The 20,424-nt window shown below is 38.9% G+C and overlaps 1 protein-coding gene and 1 pseudogene across 1 annotated transcript; both read right to left on the bottom strand.

Annotated features, from left to right (window-relative positions):
- Nucleotides 1–207: 207 nt before the first annotated feature.
- On the bottom strand, nt 208–1,142 carry LOC148775756 (olfactory receptor 8K3-like; annotated as a pseudogene).
- Nucleotides 1,143–9,856: 8,714 nt separating this feature from the next.
- LOC148775757 (olfactory receptor 8K3-like) lies at nt 9,857–10,798 on the bottom strand. Its single transcript, XM_088843579.1, has one exon. It carries the CDS (start codon nt 10,796–10,798, stop codon nt 9,857–9,859), a length of 942 nt encoding a protein of 313 aa, XP_088699705.1.
- Nucleotides 10,799–20,424: the final 9,626 nt, after the last annotated feature.

Here is a 20,424-nt window from a genome sequence, read left to right on the forward strand (position 1 = left end):
AATTCATCTCTTCCTCTCAGGAAAGGCAGATATTTCCCCCCTTTGGGTGCCAATGTATGTATAGCACATAGAAGTATGCCTAGCCCTTAGAAGGCAATTTCTAAACATGTGCTGAACTTTTCCATACTTTTTATTCTTTTCAGAGACACACAGAGAACAGTTTGAAGCCCATCACCTAAATTATATGACTCATATTGTACAGAAGCTCTAAGAGAAAGAATTGCATAGTCTTTTCCACGTACTTTGTAGGGCATGTTTTACATCTTTGTTTCTCAAACTGTAGATTAAGGGATTTAGCATAGGGATAATGAGAGTGTAAAATATAGATGCCATTTTATCTGTGTCAAATGAATGGTTGGACTCCGGCTGCACATACATGAATATTAAAGCCCCATAGAACACTGTGACCACCGTCAGGTGAGACCCACAAGTCGAAAAAGCCTTGTGCCTGCCTTCAGCAGAGCTCATCCTGAGAATGGATGCAAGAATAAGAAGGTAAGACACAAGAACTATCAGAAGAGAGAAAATCAAATTAAAACCTGCTGAGATAAGAATAATCAGTCCAATTTCATTTGCATTTGAGCAGAGCAAAGATAACAAGGGGAGACTGTCACAGTAGAAATGTCTGATGACATTGTAGCCACAGAATGATGAGTCAAATATCTTTCCAGCGATAAGAAGAGACTCAAACATGCTATAGAGATATGGCATTGCCACCAGCACCTGACATGCTCTTTGCGACATGACCACTGTGTAGAGCAGGGGGTGACAGATGGCCACATAGCGGTCATAGGACATCGCTGCCAGAATAAAAAGCTCACTAATAATGAACACAAGAAAGAAAGTGAGCTGTGTAGCGCAAAAGTAATAGGAGATTTTATTTTGATCCGCCACAAAATTTACCAGTATTTTGGGGCCCACGGTTGTTGAATAACAGTGAAAGCCAGGTGCCTGAGAAAGAAGTACATGGGTGTCTGAAGCCTGGAGTCCACCTTAGTGAGGATGACCATGCCCAAGTTGCCCACCACGGAGATCACGTAGATGATGAGGAAGAGCCCAAACAATGGAGCCCGCAGCTCAGGGCGGTCTGTGATTCCCGTGAGGATGAATTCACTCAGCACTGTTCCATTGTGTGGTTCCATTCAGGTGTATGAGGAAACTTATTCTGGGTAGACACAACAGCAGAGTCAGTAGATTTTGTGTAAAATATCCTCTTCGATGTGTTAGTATGCAGAACTGGTAAGTAAGATAAATTTAAATTTCCAGTTTAGAATATTTAAAAGTAAGTCCATCTGCCACACATTAAAATATACATAAATAGAGACAGAAGGAGATATGAAGGTAGATCAGCTATTCTCAATTAGAGTGATTTTACTTCCCCAAGAATGTTTCTCCACTGTCTGGAGACATTTTGGCTGTCATAACTGAGAGTTGAAATGCTATTGGCTTCTAATGTTTATAGGCCAAGTAAAGTGCTCAATATCTTAACATATCAAACATGCAACGGAGTTGGTGATGGACAGGGAGGCCTGGCGTGCTGTGATTCATGGGGTCGCGGAGAGTCGGACACGACTGAGAGACTGAACTGAACTGAACTGAACAATATTGAGCCAGTAGCCACAATAGTATCACAATAGTATAGTTGACAAGCACTATAGTACAGGTATAGAAACATAGACAGTTAGACAGAGATAGGTAAATATAGATAACAAAGCAAAACCGAGAAGCTAAGCAATCATAAAACTTTAGCTATTATGGATAATTATCGTACTATTCCTTAAAGTTCTATTTTTATTCTTTATAAGATATAATCACATAATGGCATTTTAAAAATGCATCAATCATAGGATATAGTTCAGTTCAGTTCAGCTGCTCAGTTGTGTCTGACTCTTTGCGAGCCCATGGACTGCAGCATATCAGGCCTCCCTGTCCATCACCAACACCCGGAGTTCACTCAAACTCATGCCCATCGAGTCGGTGATGCCATCCAGCCGTCTCATCCTCTGTCGTCCCCGGCTCCTCTCACCTTCAGTCTTTCCCAGCATCAGGGTCTTTTCAAATGAGGCAGTTCTTCTCATCAGGTGGCCAAAGTATTGGAGTTTCAGCTCCAACATCAGTCCTTCCAATGAATATTCAAGAGTGATCTCCTTTAGAATGGACTGGTTGGATCTCCTTGCAGTCCAAGGGACTCTCAAGGGTCTTCTCTGACACCACAGTTCAAGGGATGGGATGGGGAGGGAGGTGGGAGGGGGGTTCAAGATGGGGAACACATGTACACCCGGGGCAGATTCATATCAATGTATGGCAAAACCAATACAATAATGTAAATAATAATAATAAAATAAATAAATACAAAAAAAGCATCAATCCTTTGGCACTCAGCTTTCTTTATGGTCCAACTCTCACATTCATACAAAACTACTGGAAAAACCATAGCCTTGACTAGATGGACTTTTGTTGGCACAGTAATGTCCCTTCTTTTTTAATATGCTGTCTAGGATATAATGAATATGCTAATGATACAGTAAATTTTCAAACCAAAAATTCACAAAATTCATATAACCCACTACTCAAAGCATGTCTATGAAAGATGTTTTTCCTTCAGGTGGTCCTGACTCAAATTTAGCACACCTGACAGTTATGAATAAGTGTATGAATAAGAAATGCATAAAGGACCACAGTGGGAATTAAATTTGCTTACATGGTGAGTCGTACCAGGACATGCTTATGTATAGAACATGTATGTCCATGTATAGGACATATATGTCTATAAATACAGTTTCTGCAGTGCCTTCATTTATGGTGAGGAGAGGGCAGCGGAGGATGAGATAGCTAGATAGCGTCACCAACTCAATGAGCATGAATCTGAGCAAACTCCAAGAGACAGTGAAGGAAAGGGAAGCGTAGCATGCTGCAGTCCATGAGGTCACAAAGAGTCAGACAGGATTTAGCGACTGAACAGCAACAAAGGGTTAATCTGGGTCAATAGTGTAAATGATCTAAAACTTTTTATTACCACATATAATGGAAAACAGTCTGCATAGTTGTGGGGAAAGACACACGAAGAGTCAAAAATTCAGTGAGTCTGTCTTATCTGGAAATAGTTCTCAAGTGTCAAATACATAGTTTTTGTTTGTTTTTAATGTTTGTTTCTAATAGTGATAGTAACTTACCTGAAAGAGATTTTCTTCTCCATATAAACATATTCTCTGGACTGTGGTTTTATGTCTCTGTCAGGGCTATAGTGATTGGTAAGTGAGGAACTGGTCACGTAGGATGTAATACATGTAATTTATTTCAGTCCCCACCCCCGCCATCCCATAAATGTAGAATCTGTCATAGAATTAAAGTGGAACTTGGCAGATGTCACTGAAACATTGTGGATATTGGCAGCATATTGTACCACATGAAATATTATTTTTACCTGTAATGAATTTACCGTGTTGACTCCCTCCTGCATTTCTCACACGGCTGTGAGAATATATGGATTCCCTTACCTTTGATACTCTCCCTGAGGAGATGTCTAGCAACTTGTTGATTAGCCCTAATGCCTAAGAGAACACAACAAAATGTCTGGAGGTCTTTCAATAATTGTCAAGGACAATTTATATTCACCAATGAGTAAACTTATTACTTATTTAACACCTATTTTTCACTCTTATTTAACTTCCCATTATTAGCACTTGGGGCTCTTGATTCAAATGATGTATTAATACATTTAGGAAAGGGCCAATTCTACAATGGTCTTCTCAAAGGAGTGACATGGTAGAGAAATATCAAAATTATTTTTTAATATACCATTTTTTAAAGGAGTTAAAATTACACATTAGGTAAATGTGACCTGTTATTTCGTTGATTTAGTTGGTTTTGCTGTTGCTCGTTTTTCTCATTTCATAGTTAGTTGCCATCTTTATTTATTTCATTCTGTCCAACTCCAATTCCTACTCCAATTTTCTTTTCCATCTGTGAATATTTTATACTGTGAGCTCAGTATGTTTTATAATGTGTTCTGATCTTTGATTTCTTTAACCAGCATACTTTTCAACATGCATATTCTGCACATTTTCTGAGTTTATTATTTCATTACACTTTGTATTGTAAATGGTATATGTATATGTGTATATATACACACGTTTACATAATCAGTTGTTTCAGTTGTATGTGCCAATTTTCGACTGTATGAATTGTAGCCCACCTCTGTCCATGGGATTTTCCTGGTGAGGATACTGGAGTGCGTTGCCATTGCGTCCTCCAGGGGATCTTCCCAACCCAGTGATCAAACCCACGTTTCCTGTGTCTCCTGCATTGCAGGCAGATTCTTTACCACTGTGCCACCTGGAAAGTCACATATATGAATATTTTTGGTTCTTGCATGTTATGTATTATATCAATATATATATATATATGCATTGACAAGATAATTGCTTGTTGAAAAGACAGCAGATTTCTTTTATCTTTTATTATTCTTTTGTTTTGCTGAGCTCACAATTATGAGGGGATTCCTGAACTCACATTTATGACAGGGTTCCTTGAGGTTTTATGTTAGGAAACAGGCCATTTGCAGCTATGAAAGGAGCTAATTTCTTTATTTTTCCACATTGTACGCCTTGTATGACATTTCTTGTTAATTTCTGAGATTTCTTGTTTGATCTGCTTTGTGCAACTATAAATGAATCTTCATTTTAGAATTTTTTTGCAACTAAATTTTAGATTATCTGATCCTCTAAGTCTGGCATCCTTTACTCTGCTTAATAATTTTGAGTCATCATATTTTTGTGTGTATCAACAATTTATTACTCTTTTCAACAGTATGGAACTCACTTGTCATGATTTACTTATTCATCCCCAGTGGAGGAACATTTAGATTGTTCCCAAGGTCTGACTAATATAAATAAAGCTTCTATTGACATTTGCATACACAGAAATCTGCTGTCCTTTCTCTTGGGTAAGTACAAGACAGTGGAATGGATAGATATTATGTTAGAGGTGAGATATGTTTGAAGTTTTAAGACAATGCTTTTTTTGTATTTTTATTTTTGTATTTTATTGAAGCATAATTTACTTACAATGCAAACTAGTACAGCCACTATGGAGAACAGTGTGGAGATTCCTCAGAAAACTGGAAATAGAACTGCCATATGATCCAGCGATCGCACTCCTGGGCATACACACCGAGGAAACCAGAATTGAAAGAGACACATGTACTCCAATGTTCATTGCAGCACTGTTTATAATAGCCAGGACATGGAAGCAACCTAGATGTCCATCTGCAGATGAATGGATAAGAAAGCTTTGGTACATATACACAATGGAGTATTTCTCAGCCATCAAAAAGAATGCATTTGAATCAGTTTTAATGAGGTGGATGAAATTGGAGCCAATTATACAGAGTGAAGTAAGCCAGAAAGAAGAACATCAATACCGTATATTAATGCATATATATAGAATTTAGAAAAATGGTAACCTGAACCCTGTATAAGAGACTGCAAAAGAGACATAGGCATTTAGAACAGTCTTTGGGACTCTGTGGGAGAGGGTGAAGGTGGAATGATTGGGGAGAATGGAATTGTAGCATGTATATTATCATAAGTGACCAGTCCAGGTTCGACGCATAAATTTTCCTCTGTTCAAAAAAAAAAAAAAAAAATTTACTTACAATGCTGTGTTAGTTTTAGGTATATAGCAAAGTGATTCAATCATATGTAAACATTTTTTTTTCATCTTCTTTTCCCTTAGAGGCTATTACAAACCATTGAGTATAGTTTTCTGTACTATAAAGTAGGTACTTATGGCTATCTACTTTACACACAGTCATGTGTTTATGTCAGTCCCAGACTCCTAAACTGCCTCCTTTTTCCCCACCCAGGAAACCATTAGTTTCTCTTCTACGTCTGAGGGTCTATCTCCATTCTACATACAGTTTCATCTGCAACACTCTTTTTCAAATTCCACATATAAGTGATATCATACAACATTTGTCTTCCTCAGCCTGGCTTATTTCCTCGAGTATGATTGTCTCTAGATCCATCCATGTTCCTGCAAAAGCCATTATTTCATTCACTGTTGCTCATTTTTATGGCTGAGTACTATTCCATTCTATAGATATACCACATTTTTATCTGTTAGAGGACAAATACGTTGCCTCCATGTTTTCACTATTGTAGACAGTGCTGCAATGAGCTCTGGGGTGTATCTTATTGAATTATTGTTTTCTCTGGTTATATGACCAGGAGTGGGATAACAGGATCATATGAAAATTTTCACAGAACTAGAACAAGAGATTTTTAAATTTGTATAACAAAAAAGACCCTGAATAAAGAAAATAACCCTGAGAAAGAAAAAAGGGAACTGAGGGAATCATAGTATCAGCCTTCAGAACAGACCACAAAAACAGCAGTAATAAAACAATATGGTACAGGCAGAAAACCAGAAATATAGCTCAATGGAACAGGATAGAAAACACAGAAATAAACCCACATAGAATAGGGAGAAAAGAGTTTCTTCATTAAATGCTGCTGGGAAAACTGGACAGGTGCATGGAAAAAATGAAAATTAAATTAGAGCATTCTTTAACACAATACACAAAAATAAACTCAAATTGGATTAAACACCTAAATGTAAGGCTGGATACCATACAACCATTAGCGGAAAACATAGGCAGAACACTCATTGACAAAAAAGTACAGCGATATATTTTTGGATTCATCTAGATAATGGAAATAAAAATAACAAAAATAAAATGAAGATTAATAAATGGACCTAAAACTTTTAAAAACTTTTGCCCAAAAATGAAACTATAAACCAAACAGAAAGACAACATACAGAATGAGAGAAAATATTTGCAAACAACACAACCAACAAAGGATTAATCTCCAAACCACACAAACAGCTTATAAAATTTGTGTGTGTGTGTGAAGTTGCTTTAGCTGTGTCCAACTCTCTGCAACTCTATGAACGATAGTCCACCAGGTTCCTCTGTCCATAGGATCTCCAGGCAAGAATCCTGGGGTGGATTGAGATATATATGTATATCAGTTCAGTTCAGTCATTCAGTCGTGTCCGACTGTCTGTGACCCCATGGACTGCAGCACGCCAGGCCTTCTGTCCATCACCAACTCCCGGAGCTTGCTCAAACGCATGTCCATCAAGTAAGTGGTGCCATCCAACCATCTCATCCTCTGTGATCCCCTTCTCCTCCCGCCTTCAATCTTTCCTAGAATCAGGGTCTTTTCCAAAGAGTCAATTCTTTGCATAAGAGGCCAGAGTACTGAAGCTTCTGTTTCAGCCTCAGTCCTTCCAATGAATATTCAGGACTGATTTTCTAGGGCTTCCCAAGGAAACCAGCTTGGGCTTCCCTTATGGCTCACCTGATAAAGAATCTGCCTGCATTGTAAGAGACCTGTGTTTGATCCCTGGGTTTGGAAGATCCCCTGGAGAAGAGAAAGGCTACCCACTCCAGTTTTCTGGCCTAGAGAAGTCTGTGGACTCTCTCTGTATATATATCCCAATATAAATGGGCAGAAGATCTAAATAGGCATTTCTAGAAAAAGATATACAGATGGCCAATGGACACATACAATCATGTTCAACTTTGCTAATTGTTAGAAAAAAGCAAGGCAAAACTAGAATGAGATACCATCTCACACACAGTCATCATCAAAATATCTACAAACGATAAATGCTGAAGAGGGTGTGGAGAAAAGGGAACCCTTCCACATTATTGATAGTCCAGGTTCAATGCATGAGACAGGATGCTCGGGGCTGGTGCACTGGGATGAACCAGAGGGATGGGATGGGGAAGGAGGTGGGAGGGGGGTTCAAGATGGGGAACACATGTACACCTGGGGCAGATTCATGTCAATGTATGGAAAAACCAATACAATAGTGTAAAGTGATTAGCCTCCAATTAAAATAAATAAATTAAAAAAAAGAGTTCTCTCTTGGGTGGGTTTGGAAGAGGTAGGCATGGACTTCCATATGGCTCATGATTATAGACCTCAGACTGCAATTTTTTATCTCGAATAAAGACATTTTGCTGGTGAAATAAAAAATAAATGAATAAAGAAATTAAAAAAAAGAAAGAAAGCAAAAAAATTTAGAAAAGAGTCCAAGTTCGATGCATGATGCAGGATGTTCAGGGTTGGTGTACTGGGATGAATCAGAGGGATGGGAAGGGGAGGGAGGTAGGAGAGGGGTTCAAGATGGGAACACATGTACACCCAGGGCAGATTCATGTCAATGTATGGCAAAACCAATACAATAATGTAAAGTAATTAGCCTCCAATTAAAATAAATAAATTAAAAAATAAATAAAAACAAAAACAAACAAAAATAACAAAAAGAAAAAAAATGGAATTGGTATGGCCAATATAAAGAACAGTATGGAGGCTCCTCAAAAAACTAAAAATAGAGCTAGTCTATGCTGCTGCAGAAAAAAATGAATCTTAAATGGATTTAAAATATTTATACCATTTTATTTTCTACTAACAATGTATATGTTTTTCTGCTGCTGCTGCTAAGTCACTCTAGTCGTTTCCGACTCTGTGCGACCCCATAGACGGAAGCCCACCAGGCTCCCCCGTCCCTGGGATTCTCCAGGCAAGAACACTGGAGTGGGTTGCCATTTCCTTCTCCAATGCGTGAAAGTGAAAAGTGAAAGTGAAGTCGTTCAGTCATGTTTGACTTGTAGCGACCCCATGGACTGCAGCCTACCAGGCTCCTCTGTCCATTTAGTTCCCTCCAAATACTCACAAACTACTAGATATTCTAGTTGATATATAGTGTTATCTACTTGAAATCTAAATTGAAAGTATTCAATATGTAATGACACTGAGCTACTTTTTATGGTATGTAGCATTTCTGGATTTTTACATTTTTATATTCTATGGAAAATAGAATATTTTGTGATATATTATGTATCAACTTAATAATGTGATTAAGTTTTAAATGAGTGAAAAATATCCAAATCTGTAACTCAGTATTTTTTTTTTTGGTTTATAATCTGAGGGATAATCACATGTATTCTAGCATGTATTCTAGGAGTGGGATATCAGGTCCTGTTTATTCACAGTTTACCTTTTCAAATCCATGTGCTGTTAGCATTCCTGTGAATTTCTGCTCATTATACATAATCTCAGATGCAAAATTTTTATGTTTATATATGAATAGATGAGAAATATATATATATACATTTATTAATAATTTAAAGTGACATATATAAAATAAAATATAAGTAATAACTATCCTCACTTGACTATTCTTATAAATTATTTTTATTCAAATTTGATTTGTTCATTGATAATTTCCTGATGATGTACATAGAAGACAGTCCATTATCTCTATGATGAAAATAAATCTGTTGAATGTTAACAAGTAATTGAAATAAGCAAAAAAAGAAATTAGGAAAGTTAGAGTTATGTAAGAAGTATGTTCAAAAGACATGACAGATTTATAGATTGCAGAATATTATACTACACATTCACTAGAAATATCACCATTCAAATCATAAACTCATCTCATGCTGCTTTCTCCAAGTAAGATCATCAAATGCATATAGTCAAACAATGTCTCTTAATCAAAACACGATACACATTTTAACCAAATTTGTGGCAAGTGAGCCAAATTAAAGAGAGTCAAGACCCTTATTTGTCATAGAGTGGACTTCCTATGTAAGGAGACAAATACAACTAGAGTATGTTCATTTATTACTGTGTTCAGAGCACTCAGTTTAATGGGTGCACAGAAGTCAGTCTCTAAATATATGCTGAAATCATTATCTTTGCATTTCCCTCTGAGAAAACTGATAAAAATTTCAATGTTCATAGCCTCATTCAAGGAACCACATAGCAAAATGAACTTAAGAAAAGATATTACACAGTTTTTTCAATAGTCTATGAACAGCATATTTTACATCTTTGTTCCTCAAGCTGTAGATCAAGGGATTTAACATGGGGATAATCAGCGTGTAAAATATAGATGCCACTTTATCAGCATCAAAGGAATGGCTGGACTCTGGTTGAACATACATAAATATCAAAGTCCCATAGAACACTGTAACCACAGTCAAGTGGGATCCACATGTAGAGAAAGCCCTGTGCCTTCCTTCAGCAGAGTTCATCCTGAGAATAACTGTAAGAATAAGCAGGTAAGACACAAGAACTATTAGCAGGGTTGAAATTAAATTAAAACCCGCAAAAATCAGAATAATCAGTTCAATTTCATGTGTATTTGAACAAAGCAAAGATATCAAAGGGAGACAGTCACAGTAGAAATGTCTGATGACATTGTAGCCACAGAAGGATGCATTAAAAATTTTTATAGTGATTAGAAGAGACACAAATGTGCTATAGACATAGGAGATTGCCACCAGCATCCAGCATGCCCTTTTTGACATGATGACTGTGTACAGCAGAGGCTGACAGATGGCCACATAGCGGTCATAAGACATTGCTGCCAGAATAAAAAGCTCACTAATAATGAACATAATGTAGAAAGCTCCCTGAATGGCACAAAAATTGTAGAAGATTTTATTTTGATCCACAAGAAAATTTACCAACATTTTGGGGCCCACAGTTGTTGAATAACCGAGATCAGTAAGAGCCAGGTGTCTGAGAAAGAAGTACATGGGTGTCTGTAGCCTGGAGTCCACCTTGGTGAGGATGACCATACCCAAGTTGCCCACCACGGAGATCCCGTAGATGATGAGGAAGAGCCCAAACAATGGAGCCTGCAGCTCAGGGCGGTCTGTGATTCCCATGAGGATAAATTCACTCAGCACTGTTCGATTGAGCTTTTCCATCAAGGTTTATCAGAAAACCTATTCCAGATAAAGATATCCACGTAGTCAGTAGCTGTCATATAGTATCATCTGGTAAGGTTTAGTATCCAAAGCCAGTACAAATATGACAAATTTTAATTTCTAATTCATGGTATTTTAAAATAATCCTAACTGCCACACTAAATATACATCACAATGATAGATAGATGATAGCCAATCAGTGATGATAGAATTAGGGGTGGCAATAGAAATAAATCAGTGGTTTTTCAACTGGTGAAGAGCTGGCTTCTGAATAACCTTGATAATCTTTTGAGAGATTTGGATGCAATAATTGAAAACATTGAAGGGAGGCTACTGCTGGCATGTAATGGTTAGAGTCTAGTGATGCTGCTGGAATGAACCACTCCCCCATCAGCATGAAAAACAAAAATTTACCAAACCCAAAATGTCAATAGGGCCAAGATTCACAAAGACTTTTACAGACAGATATAAATAGATACAAAGATAAAGGAGGTAAAAATGAAGAAAAAGATATTTTATATATTAATTTTACAGATGATTATTAAACTTTTAGTATAGAAGCAAGGTCCGATGCTGTAAAGAGCAATATTGCATAGGAACATGGAATGTTAGGTCCATGAATCAAGGCAAATTGGAAGTGGTCAAACAGGAGATGATAAGAGTCAACGTAGATATTCTTGGAATCAGTGAACTAAAATGGACTGGAATGGGTGAATTTAACTCAGTTCAGTTCAGTCGCTCACTCGTGTCCGATTCTGTGATGCCATGAATCATAGCATGCCAAGCCTCCCTGTCCATCACCAGCTCCCGGAGATCACTCAAACTCATGTCCATCGAGTCGGTGATGCCATCCAGCCATCTCATTCTCTGTCGTCCCCTTCTCCTCCCGTCCGCAATCCCTCCCAGCATCAGAGTCTTTTCCAGTGAGTCAACTCGTCGCATGAGGTGACCAAAGTATTGGAGTTTCAGCTTTAGCATCAGTCCTTCCAATGAACACCCAGGATTGATCTCCTTTAGAATGGACTGGTTGGATCTCCTTGCAGTCCAAGGGACTCTCAAGAGTCTTCTCCAACACCACAGTTCAAAAGCATCAAGTCTTCGGCGCTCAGCTTTCTTCACAGTCCAACTCTCACATCCATACATGACCACGGGAAAAACCATAGCCTTGACTAGACGGACCTTTGTTGGCAAAGTAATGTCTCTGCTTTTTAATAGGCTATCTAGGTTGGTCATAACATTCCTTCCAAGGAGCAAGCGCCTTTAATTTCATGGCTGCAATCAGCATCTGCAGTGATTCTGGAGCCCCAAAAATAAAGTCTGACACAGTTTCCACTGTTTGCCCATTTATTTGCCATGAAGTGATGGGACCAGATGCCATGATCTTCATTTTCTGAATGTTGAGCTTCAAGCCAACCTTTTCACTCTCCTCTTTCACTTTCATCAAGAGACTTTTGAGTTCCTCTTCACTTTCTGCCATAAGGGTGGTGTCATCTGCATATCTGAGGTTATTGATATTTCTCCCTGCAATCTTGATTCCAGCTGTGCTTCTTCCAGCCCAGCGTTCTTCATGATGTACTCTGCATATAAGTTAAATAAGCAGGGTGACAATATACAACCTTGACATACTCCTTTTCCTATTTGTAACCAGTCTGTTGTTCCATGTCCACTTCTAACAGTTGCTTCCTGACCTGCATACAGGTTTCTCAAGAGGCAGGTCAGGTGGTCTGGGATTCCCTTCTCTTTCAGAATGTTCCACAGTTTATTGTGATCCACACAGTCAAAGGCTTTGGCATAGTCAATGAAGCAGAAATAGATGCTTTTCTGGAACTCCCTTGATTTCTCCATGATCCAGCGGATGTTGGCAATTTGATCTCTGGTGCCTCTGCCTTTTCTAAAACCTGCTTGAACATCTGGGAGTTCACGGATCACATACTGCTGAAGCCTGCCTTGGAGAATTTTAAGCATGACCTTACTAGCGTGTGAGATGAGTGCAATTGTGCGGTAGTTTGAGCATTCTTTGGCATTGCCTTTCTTTGGGATTGGAATGAAGACTGACCTTTTCCAGTCCTATGGCCACTGCTGAGTTTTCCAAATTTGCTGGCATACTGAGTGCAGCACTTTCACAGCATCATCTTTCAGGATCTGAAATAGCTCAACTGGAATTCCATCACCTCCACTAGCTTTGTTCGTAGTTATGGTCTCTTAGGCCCACTTGACTTCACATCCAAGAGGTCTGACTCCAGGGGAGTGATCACACCATCGTGATTATCTTGGTTGTGAAGATCTTTTTTTACAGCTCTTCTGTGTATTCTTGCCACCTCTTCTTAATATCTTCTGCTTCTGTTAGGTCCATACCATTTCTGTCCTTTATCGAGCCCATCTTTGCATGGAATGTTCCCTTGATAGCTCTAATTTTCTTGAAAAGATTCTTGTTTTTCCTATTCTGTTGTTTTCCTCTATTTCTTTCAATTAATCACTGAGGAAGGCTTTCATATCTCTCCTTGCTATTCTTTGGAACTCTGCATTCAGATGCTTATATCTTTCCTTTTCTCCTTTGCTTTTCGCTTCTCTTCTTTTCACAGCTATTTGTAAGGCCTCCTCAGACAGCCATTTTGCTTTTTTGCATTTCTTTTCCATGGGGATGGTCTTGGTCCCTGTTTCCTGTACAATGTCACAAACCTCCATCCAGAGTTCATCAGGCACTCTATCTATCAGATCTAGTCCCTTAAATCTATTTCTTACTTCCACTGTATAATCATAAGGGATTTGATTTAGGTCATATCTGAATGGTCTAGTGCTTTTCCCTACTTTCTTCAATTTAAGTCTGAATTTGGCAATAAGGAGTTCCTGATCTGAGCCACAGTCAGCTCCTGGTCTTGTTTTTGCTAACTGTATACAGCTTCTCCATCTTTGGCTGCAAAGAATATAATCAATTTGATTTCAGTGTTGACCATCGGGTGATGTCCATGTGTAGAGTCTTCTCTTGTGTTGTTGGAAGAGGGTTTTTCCCATGACCAGTGCGTTCTCTTGGCAAAACTTTATTAGCCTTTGCCCTGCTTCATTCCGTGCTCCAAGGCCAAATTTGCCTGTTACTGCAGGTGTCTCTTGACTTCCTACTTTTGCATTCCAGTCCCCTATAAATGAAAAGGACATCTTTTTTGGGTGTTAGTTCTAAAAGGTCTTGTAGGTCTTCATAGAACCGTTCAACTTCGGCTTCTTCAGCATTACTGTTTGGGGCATAGACTTGGATTACTGTAATATTGAATGGTTTGCCTTGGAAACAAACAGAGATCATTCTGCCGTTTTTGAGATTGCGTCCAAGTACTGCATTTCGGATTCTTCTGTTGACCATGATGACTACTCAATTTCTTCTAAGGGATTCCTGCCCACAGTAGTAGATATAATGTTCATCTGAGTTAAATTCACCCATTCCAGTCCATTTTAGTTCACTGATTCCTAGAATGTCTATGTTCACTCTTGTCATCTCCTGTTTGACCACTTCCAATTTGCCTTGATTCATGGACCTAACATTCCAGGTTCCTATGCAATATTGCTCTTTACAGCATCGGACCTTGCTTCTATCACCAGTCACATCCACAACTGGGTATTTTTTTCCCTTTGGCTCTGTCCCTTCATTCTTTTTGGAGTTATATCTCCACTGATCTCCAGTAGCATACTGGGCACCTACCAACCTAGGGAATTCGTCATTCAGTATCCTATCATTTTGCCTTTTGATACTGTTCATGGGGTTCTCAAGGCAAATATACTGAAGTGGTTTGCCATTCCCTTCTCCAGTGGATCACATTCTGTCAGACCTCTCCACAATGACCCGTCCGTCTTGGGTGGTCCCACATGGCATGGCTTAGTTTCATTGTGTTAGATAGGGCTGTGGTCCATATGATCAGATCAACTAGGGCAGGAATCCCTTAGAAAAAATGGAGTAGCCATCATGGTCAACAAAAGAGTCCGAAATGCAGTACTTGGATGCAAACTCAAAAATGGCAGAATGATCTCTGTTTGTTTCCAAGGCAAACCATTCAATATTACAGTAATCCAAGTCTATGCCCCAAACAGTAATGCTGAAGAAGCCGAAGTTGAACGGTTCTATGAAGACCTACAAGACCTTTTAGAACTAACACCCAAAAAAGATGTCCTTTTCATTTATAGGGGACTGGAATGCAAAAGTAGGAAGTCAAGAGACACCTGCAGTAACAGGCAAATTTGGCCTTGGAGCACGGAATGAAGCAGGGCAAAGGCTAATAAAGTTTTGCCAAGAGAACGCACTGGTCATGGGAAAAACCCTCTTCCAACAACACAAGAGAAGACTCTATACATGGACATCACCCGATGGTCAACACTGAAATCAAATTGATTATATTCTTTGCAGCCAAAGATGGAGAAGCTGTATACAGTTAGCAAAAACAAGACCAGGAGCTGACTGTGGCTCAGATCAGGAACTCCTTATTGCCAAATTCAGACTTAAATTGAAGAAAGTAGGGAAAAGCACTAGACCATTCAGATATGACCTAAATCAAATCCCTTATGATTATACAGTGGAAGTAAGAAATAGATTTAAGGGACTAGATCTGATAGATAGAGTGCCTGATGAACTCTGGATGGATGTTTGTGACATTGTACAGGAAACAGAGACCAAGACCATCCCCATGGAAAAGAAATGCAAAAAAGCAAAATGGCTGTCTGAGGAGGCCTTACAAATAGCTGTGAAAAGAAGAGAAGCGAAAAGCAAAGGAGAAAAGGAAAGATATAAGCATCTGAATGCAGAGTTCCAAAGAATAGCAAGGAGAGATATGAAAGCCTTCCTCAGTGATTAATTGAAAGAAATAGAGGAAAACAACAGAATAGGAAAAACAAGAATCTTTTCAAGAAAATTAGAGCTATCAAGGGAACATTCCATGCAAAGATGGGCTCGATAAAGGACAGAAATGGTATGGACCTAACAGAAGCAGAAGATATTAAGAAGAGGTGGCAAGAATACACAGAAGAGCTGTAAAAAAAGATCTTCACAACCAAGATAATCACGATGGTGTGATCACTCCCCTGGGGTCAGACCTCTTGGATGTGAAGTCAAGTGGGCCTAAGAGACCATAACTATGAACAAAGCTAGTGGAGGTGATGGAATTCCAGTTGAGCTATTTCAGATCCTGAAAGATGATGCTGTGAAAGTGCTGCACTCAGTATGCCAGCAAATTTGGAAAACTCAGCAGTGGCCATAGGACTGGAAAAGGTCAGTCTTCATTCCAATCCCAAAGAAAGGCAATGCCAAAGAATGCTCAAACTACCGCACAATTGCACTCATCTCACACGCTAGTAAGGTCATGCTTAAAATTCTCCAAGGCAGGCTTCAGCAGTATGTGATCCGTGAACTCCCAGATGTTCAAGCAGGTTTTAGAAAAGGCAGAGGCACCAGAGATCAAATTGCCAACATCCGCTGGATCATGGAGAAATCAAGGGAGTTCCAGAAAAGCATCTATTTCTGCTTCATTGACTATGCCAAAGCCTTTGACTGTGTGGATCACAATAAACTGTGGAACATTCTGAAAGAGAAGGGAATCCCAGACCACCTGACCTGCCTCTTGAGAAACCTGTATGCAGGTCAGGAAGCAACTGTTAGAAGTGGACGTGGAACAACAGACTGGTTACAAATAGGAAAAGGAGTATGTCAAGGTTGTATATTGTCACCCTGCTTATTTAACTTATATGCAGAGTACATCATGAAGAACGCTGGGCTGGAAGAAGCACAGCTGGAATCAAGATTGCCGGGAGAAATATCAATAACCTCAGATATGCAGATGACACCACCCTTATGGCAGAAAGTGAAGAGGAACTCAAAAGTCTCTTGATGAAATTGAAAGAGGAGAGTGAAAAGGTTGGCTTGAAGCTCAACATTCAGAAAACGAAGATCATGGCATCTGGTCCCATCACTTCATGGCAAATAAATGGGCAAACAGTGGAAACAGTGTCAGACTTTATTTTGGGGGGCTCCAAAATCACTGCAGATGCTGATTGCAGCCATGAAATTAAAAGGCGCTTGCTCCTTGGAAGGAATGTTATGACCAACCTAGATAGTATATTAAAAAGCAGAGACATTACTTTGCCAACAAAGGTCCGTCTAGTCAAGCTATGGTTTTTCCCATGGTCATGTATGGATGTGAGAGTTGGACTGTGAAGAAAGCTGAGCGCGGAAAAATTGATGCATTTAAACTGTGGTGCTGGAGAAGACTCTTGAGAGTCCCTTGGACTGCAAGGAGATCCAACCAGTCCATTCTAAAGGAGATCAATCCTGGGTGTTCATTGGAAGGACTGATGCTAAAGCTGAAACTCCAATACTTTGGCCACCTCATGCGACAAGTTGACTTACTGGAAAAGACTCTGATGCTGGGAGGTGTCGGAGCAGGAGGAGAAGGGGACGACAGAGAATGAGATGGCTGGATGACATCACCAACTCGATGGACATGTGTTTGAGTGAACACCGGGAGCTGGTGATGGACAGGGAGGCCTGGCGTGTTGTGATTCATGGGGTCGCAAAGAGTTGGACACGACTGAGAGACTGAACTGATCTGAACTGAACTGATGTCATTTATATAATGAAAACTTAATTGGGGCATTCCAGGTGGCTCATTTGTAAAGAATCTTTCTGCTAATGCAAGAGATCTAGTTCGATCCTTGGGTTGGAAAGAACTCCTAGGAGAAGAAAATGGCAACCCACTCTAATATTCTTGCCTGGTAAACCCGGAGGACAGAGGAGCCTTGTAGGGCTACAGTCCATGGAGTTGCAAGATTCAGACATGACAGTGACTAAAAATCAATAATAACATAATTACATTATCACATAACAGTCCCTGATGGCTCGGATGGTAAAGAATCTGCCTGCAATGTGGAAGACTTGGGTTCAATCCCTGGGTCAGGAAGATGCCATCGAGAAGGGAATGGTTATTCACTCTAGTGTTCTTGCCTGGAGAATTTAAAGGACAGAAGCTACAGACTATGGGGCCGCAGAGTCAGACACAACTGAGCAACTAACACTAACTAACTAATATATGTTAGTTACACAATAAAAATTGAACCCAAGCTTTAACATTCTATGGAAACATTAAAGCAGTTTATAGTAAAGGTCATATGAGACCCTTTGTGAATGCAGATGGTGCAGGATGAAGCAATTAACACTGTTGATACAGGACATAAGCTTTCTTTTTTTATTTTTTAAAATTTATTTATTTTAATTGGAGGCTAATTACTTTACATTATTGTATTGGTTTTGCCATACAGTGACATGACTCTGCCCCGGGTGTACATGTGTTTGAGGACATAAGCTTTCAAAAGGAAACTCTAACAGATTGTAGTAGAAACTACTTGTATATATCCTTTGAAATACTCCAGGAAATAGACATGGATAGAGAGTCAGCTATACGTACAATTGTGGTACATGTGAAGGAATACTTTGAAAAAAATGATATAACTAATCTTACTGTATTTTTTCATATTGGAAAAATCAACTCTTCCTTTTTAGCAGAGTTTTTGGGAAGATAGGTACGAATTAAATGTTTCAGTGTGTCAGTAGTATTTGGAAATATACCTCAAATATCATGTATGTAGTGTGTTCTTAGTGTGTTTGTTTGGGGGTTGATTTATTATTTTTAAGACTATCCATTTTGAGAAAAATATATGTATTTGTTTCAGATTCTGCTGGAAACTGAACATGTTATATATCATACTACTGACATAAACCTGAATACTTAAGAGTTTCCTAACCACCAAAAATGTTTTTTCATGTCAATGTAAAGTAGAAATGCCCATCTTTGCTTATTAAAATATCAGAAAAAAAAAATCAAGTTTACAGATTTTTTAAAATTTGTATTAATTCAAATTAATTAATGGTAGCTCAGCTGGTAAATAATCGGCCTGCAATGTAGGAGTCCCTGGTTTGAATCCTGGGTCAGGAAGATCTGCTGGAGAAGGAGGAGGCTACCCACTCCTGTATTCTTGGGCTTCTCTGTGGCTCAGCTGGTAAAGAATCTGCCTGCAATGCAGGAGACTTGCGTTCAATCCCTGGGTTGGGAAGATCCCCTGGAGAAGGGAAAGGCTACCCACTCCAGGACTCTGGCCTGGAGAGTCCATGGACTATACAGCCCATGGGGTCCCAAAGAGTCAGACATGACTGGATGACTTTCACTGTCAATATTTCTGAGAAGAAAATAATTAGCCTCCAATAAAAATTTAAAAAAAAGAAAATGAGAAGAGCACAGAGACGATGACTGAATAAAATTTAGCCACTTTTGCGGCTTCATGATTCTGCCATGATTTTCATTTTTATTTTTAATCTGTTAGTTAGGCTTCTTGAGTTATACATGTCCTTTCTTATTTGTATAATTAGGCATTTATAAAAATATAAATATTACATAAATGATATGGCACTGATGTTTCAAAGATGCTCATTAGTGTTTGTGAAAATATTTGTATAGTCTGAAGAAAAAGTATCGATGTCCTATTCTGCTTATATATTAACAATAGCAAGGTGTACACAGAATTAAATCAGAAATCTTCCCTTTTTGCTGTGGTTTATCATAGAATAAAAATATTACCTTGTTAGTATCTTCAGAACTATCTGGATATTGATAAAATATGACAATACATTAGCTATACTGCTTACCTGTCATGAAAACTCTGTCTTGGCTTCCTCATGTGCTTCATGACACGTATAGTAAGAACAATTTATGGATTCTTTTCCATCCTCTGGGACTCACCCTGAGGAGATGACAAGCAATTTCTTGCTTGCCCCTGAAGCATTTGAAAACTCAACAGAAACAAGGGAGGGGGTATTTTCATTAGTGATCCAGGACAATTTATACACACAAATGAGTTAGAATATTTCCAGGTATTTTTATGTTCCATTTTACCTTTTATTCTTGATTAATTTTCTTCTTCACATGACGCTAAAGTTTATTTTCTGTGTCTATGTGGCTAGACTATGCTACGCAGTTGTTTAATAAAAAAACAGACAAAGTGTCTTTACAGAGATATTTTTTTAGATGTGACAAACTTTCAAATCAGTAGATTTTGAGTACAGCTTATTTCCTTCCAGAATATGGTGAGACTCTTTAAGTTAAGAGGGAGGAACCCCAAAGAAAAAGGAATTATTTTTCCAGATCGCCACAAAGAAGTCTGCCTCAGTTTCCTGCATTTGTACTCAGCATCATCTAGTGCTGTCTGCCAGCTTGGCCCACAAATTTCTGCCTTACCAGTCCCCATTATAACACTGTACACTTTCTTAAATAACTCTATTTATCTATCATATATCTATATTATATTCCCTGGAATACCCTAATACAACCATATAGGAATCTGGATTAATATATCTTATCCGTAAGACAAGCCTGTCAGTATTCCTCCAGCTCTCCAATAGTCTCTCTGCTGCTGCTGCTGCTAAGTCACTTCAGTCGTGTCCGACTCTGTGCGACCCCATAGACGGCAGCCCACCAGGCTCCCCCGTCCCTGGGATTCTCCAGGCAGGAACACTGGAGTGGGTTGCCATTTCCTTCTCCAATGTGTGAAAGTGAAAAGTGAAAGTGAAGTCGCTCAGTCGTGTCTGACCCTTAGCGACCCCACGG

Source organism: Moschus berezovskii, chromosome 14 (genome assembly GCF_049115385.1).
Source record: "Moschus berezovskii isolate FMDL1 chromosome 14, NW_MosBer_1.0, whole genome shotgun sequence".
Classification (NCBI taxonomy): Eukaryota; Metazoa; Chordata; class Mammalia; order Artiodactyla; family Moschidae; genus Moschus; species Moschus berezovskii.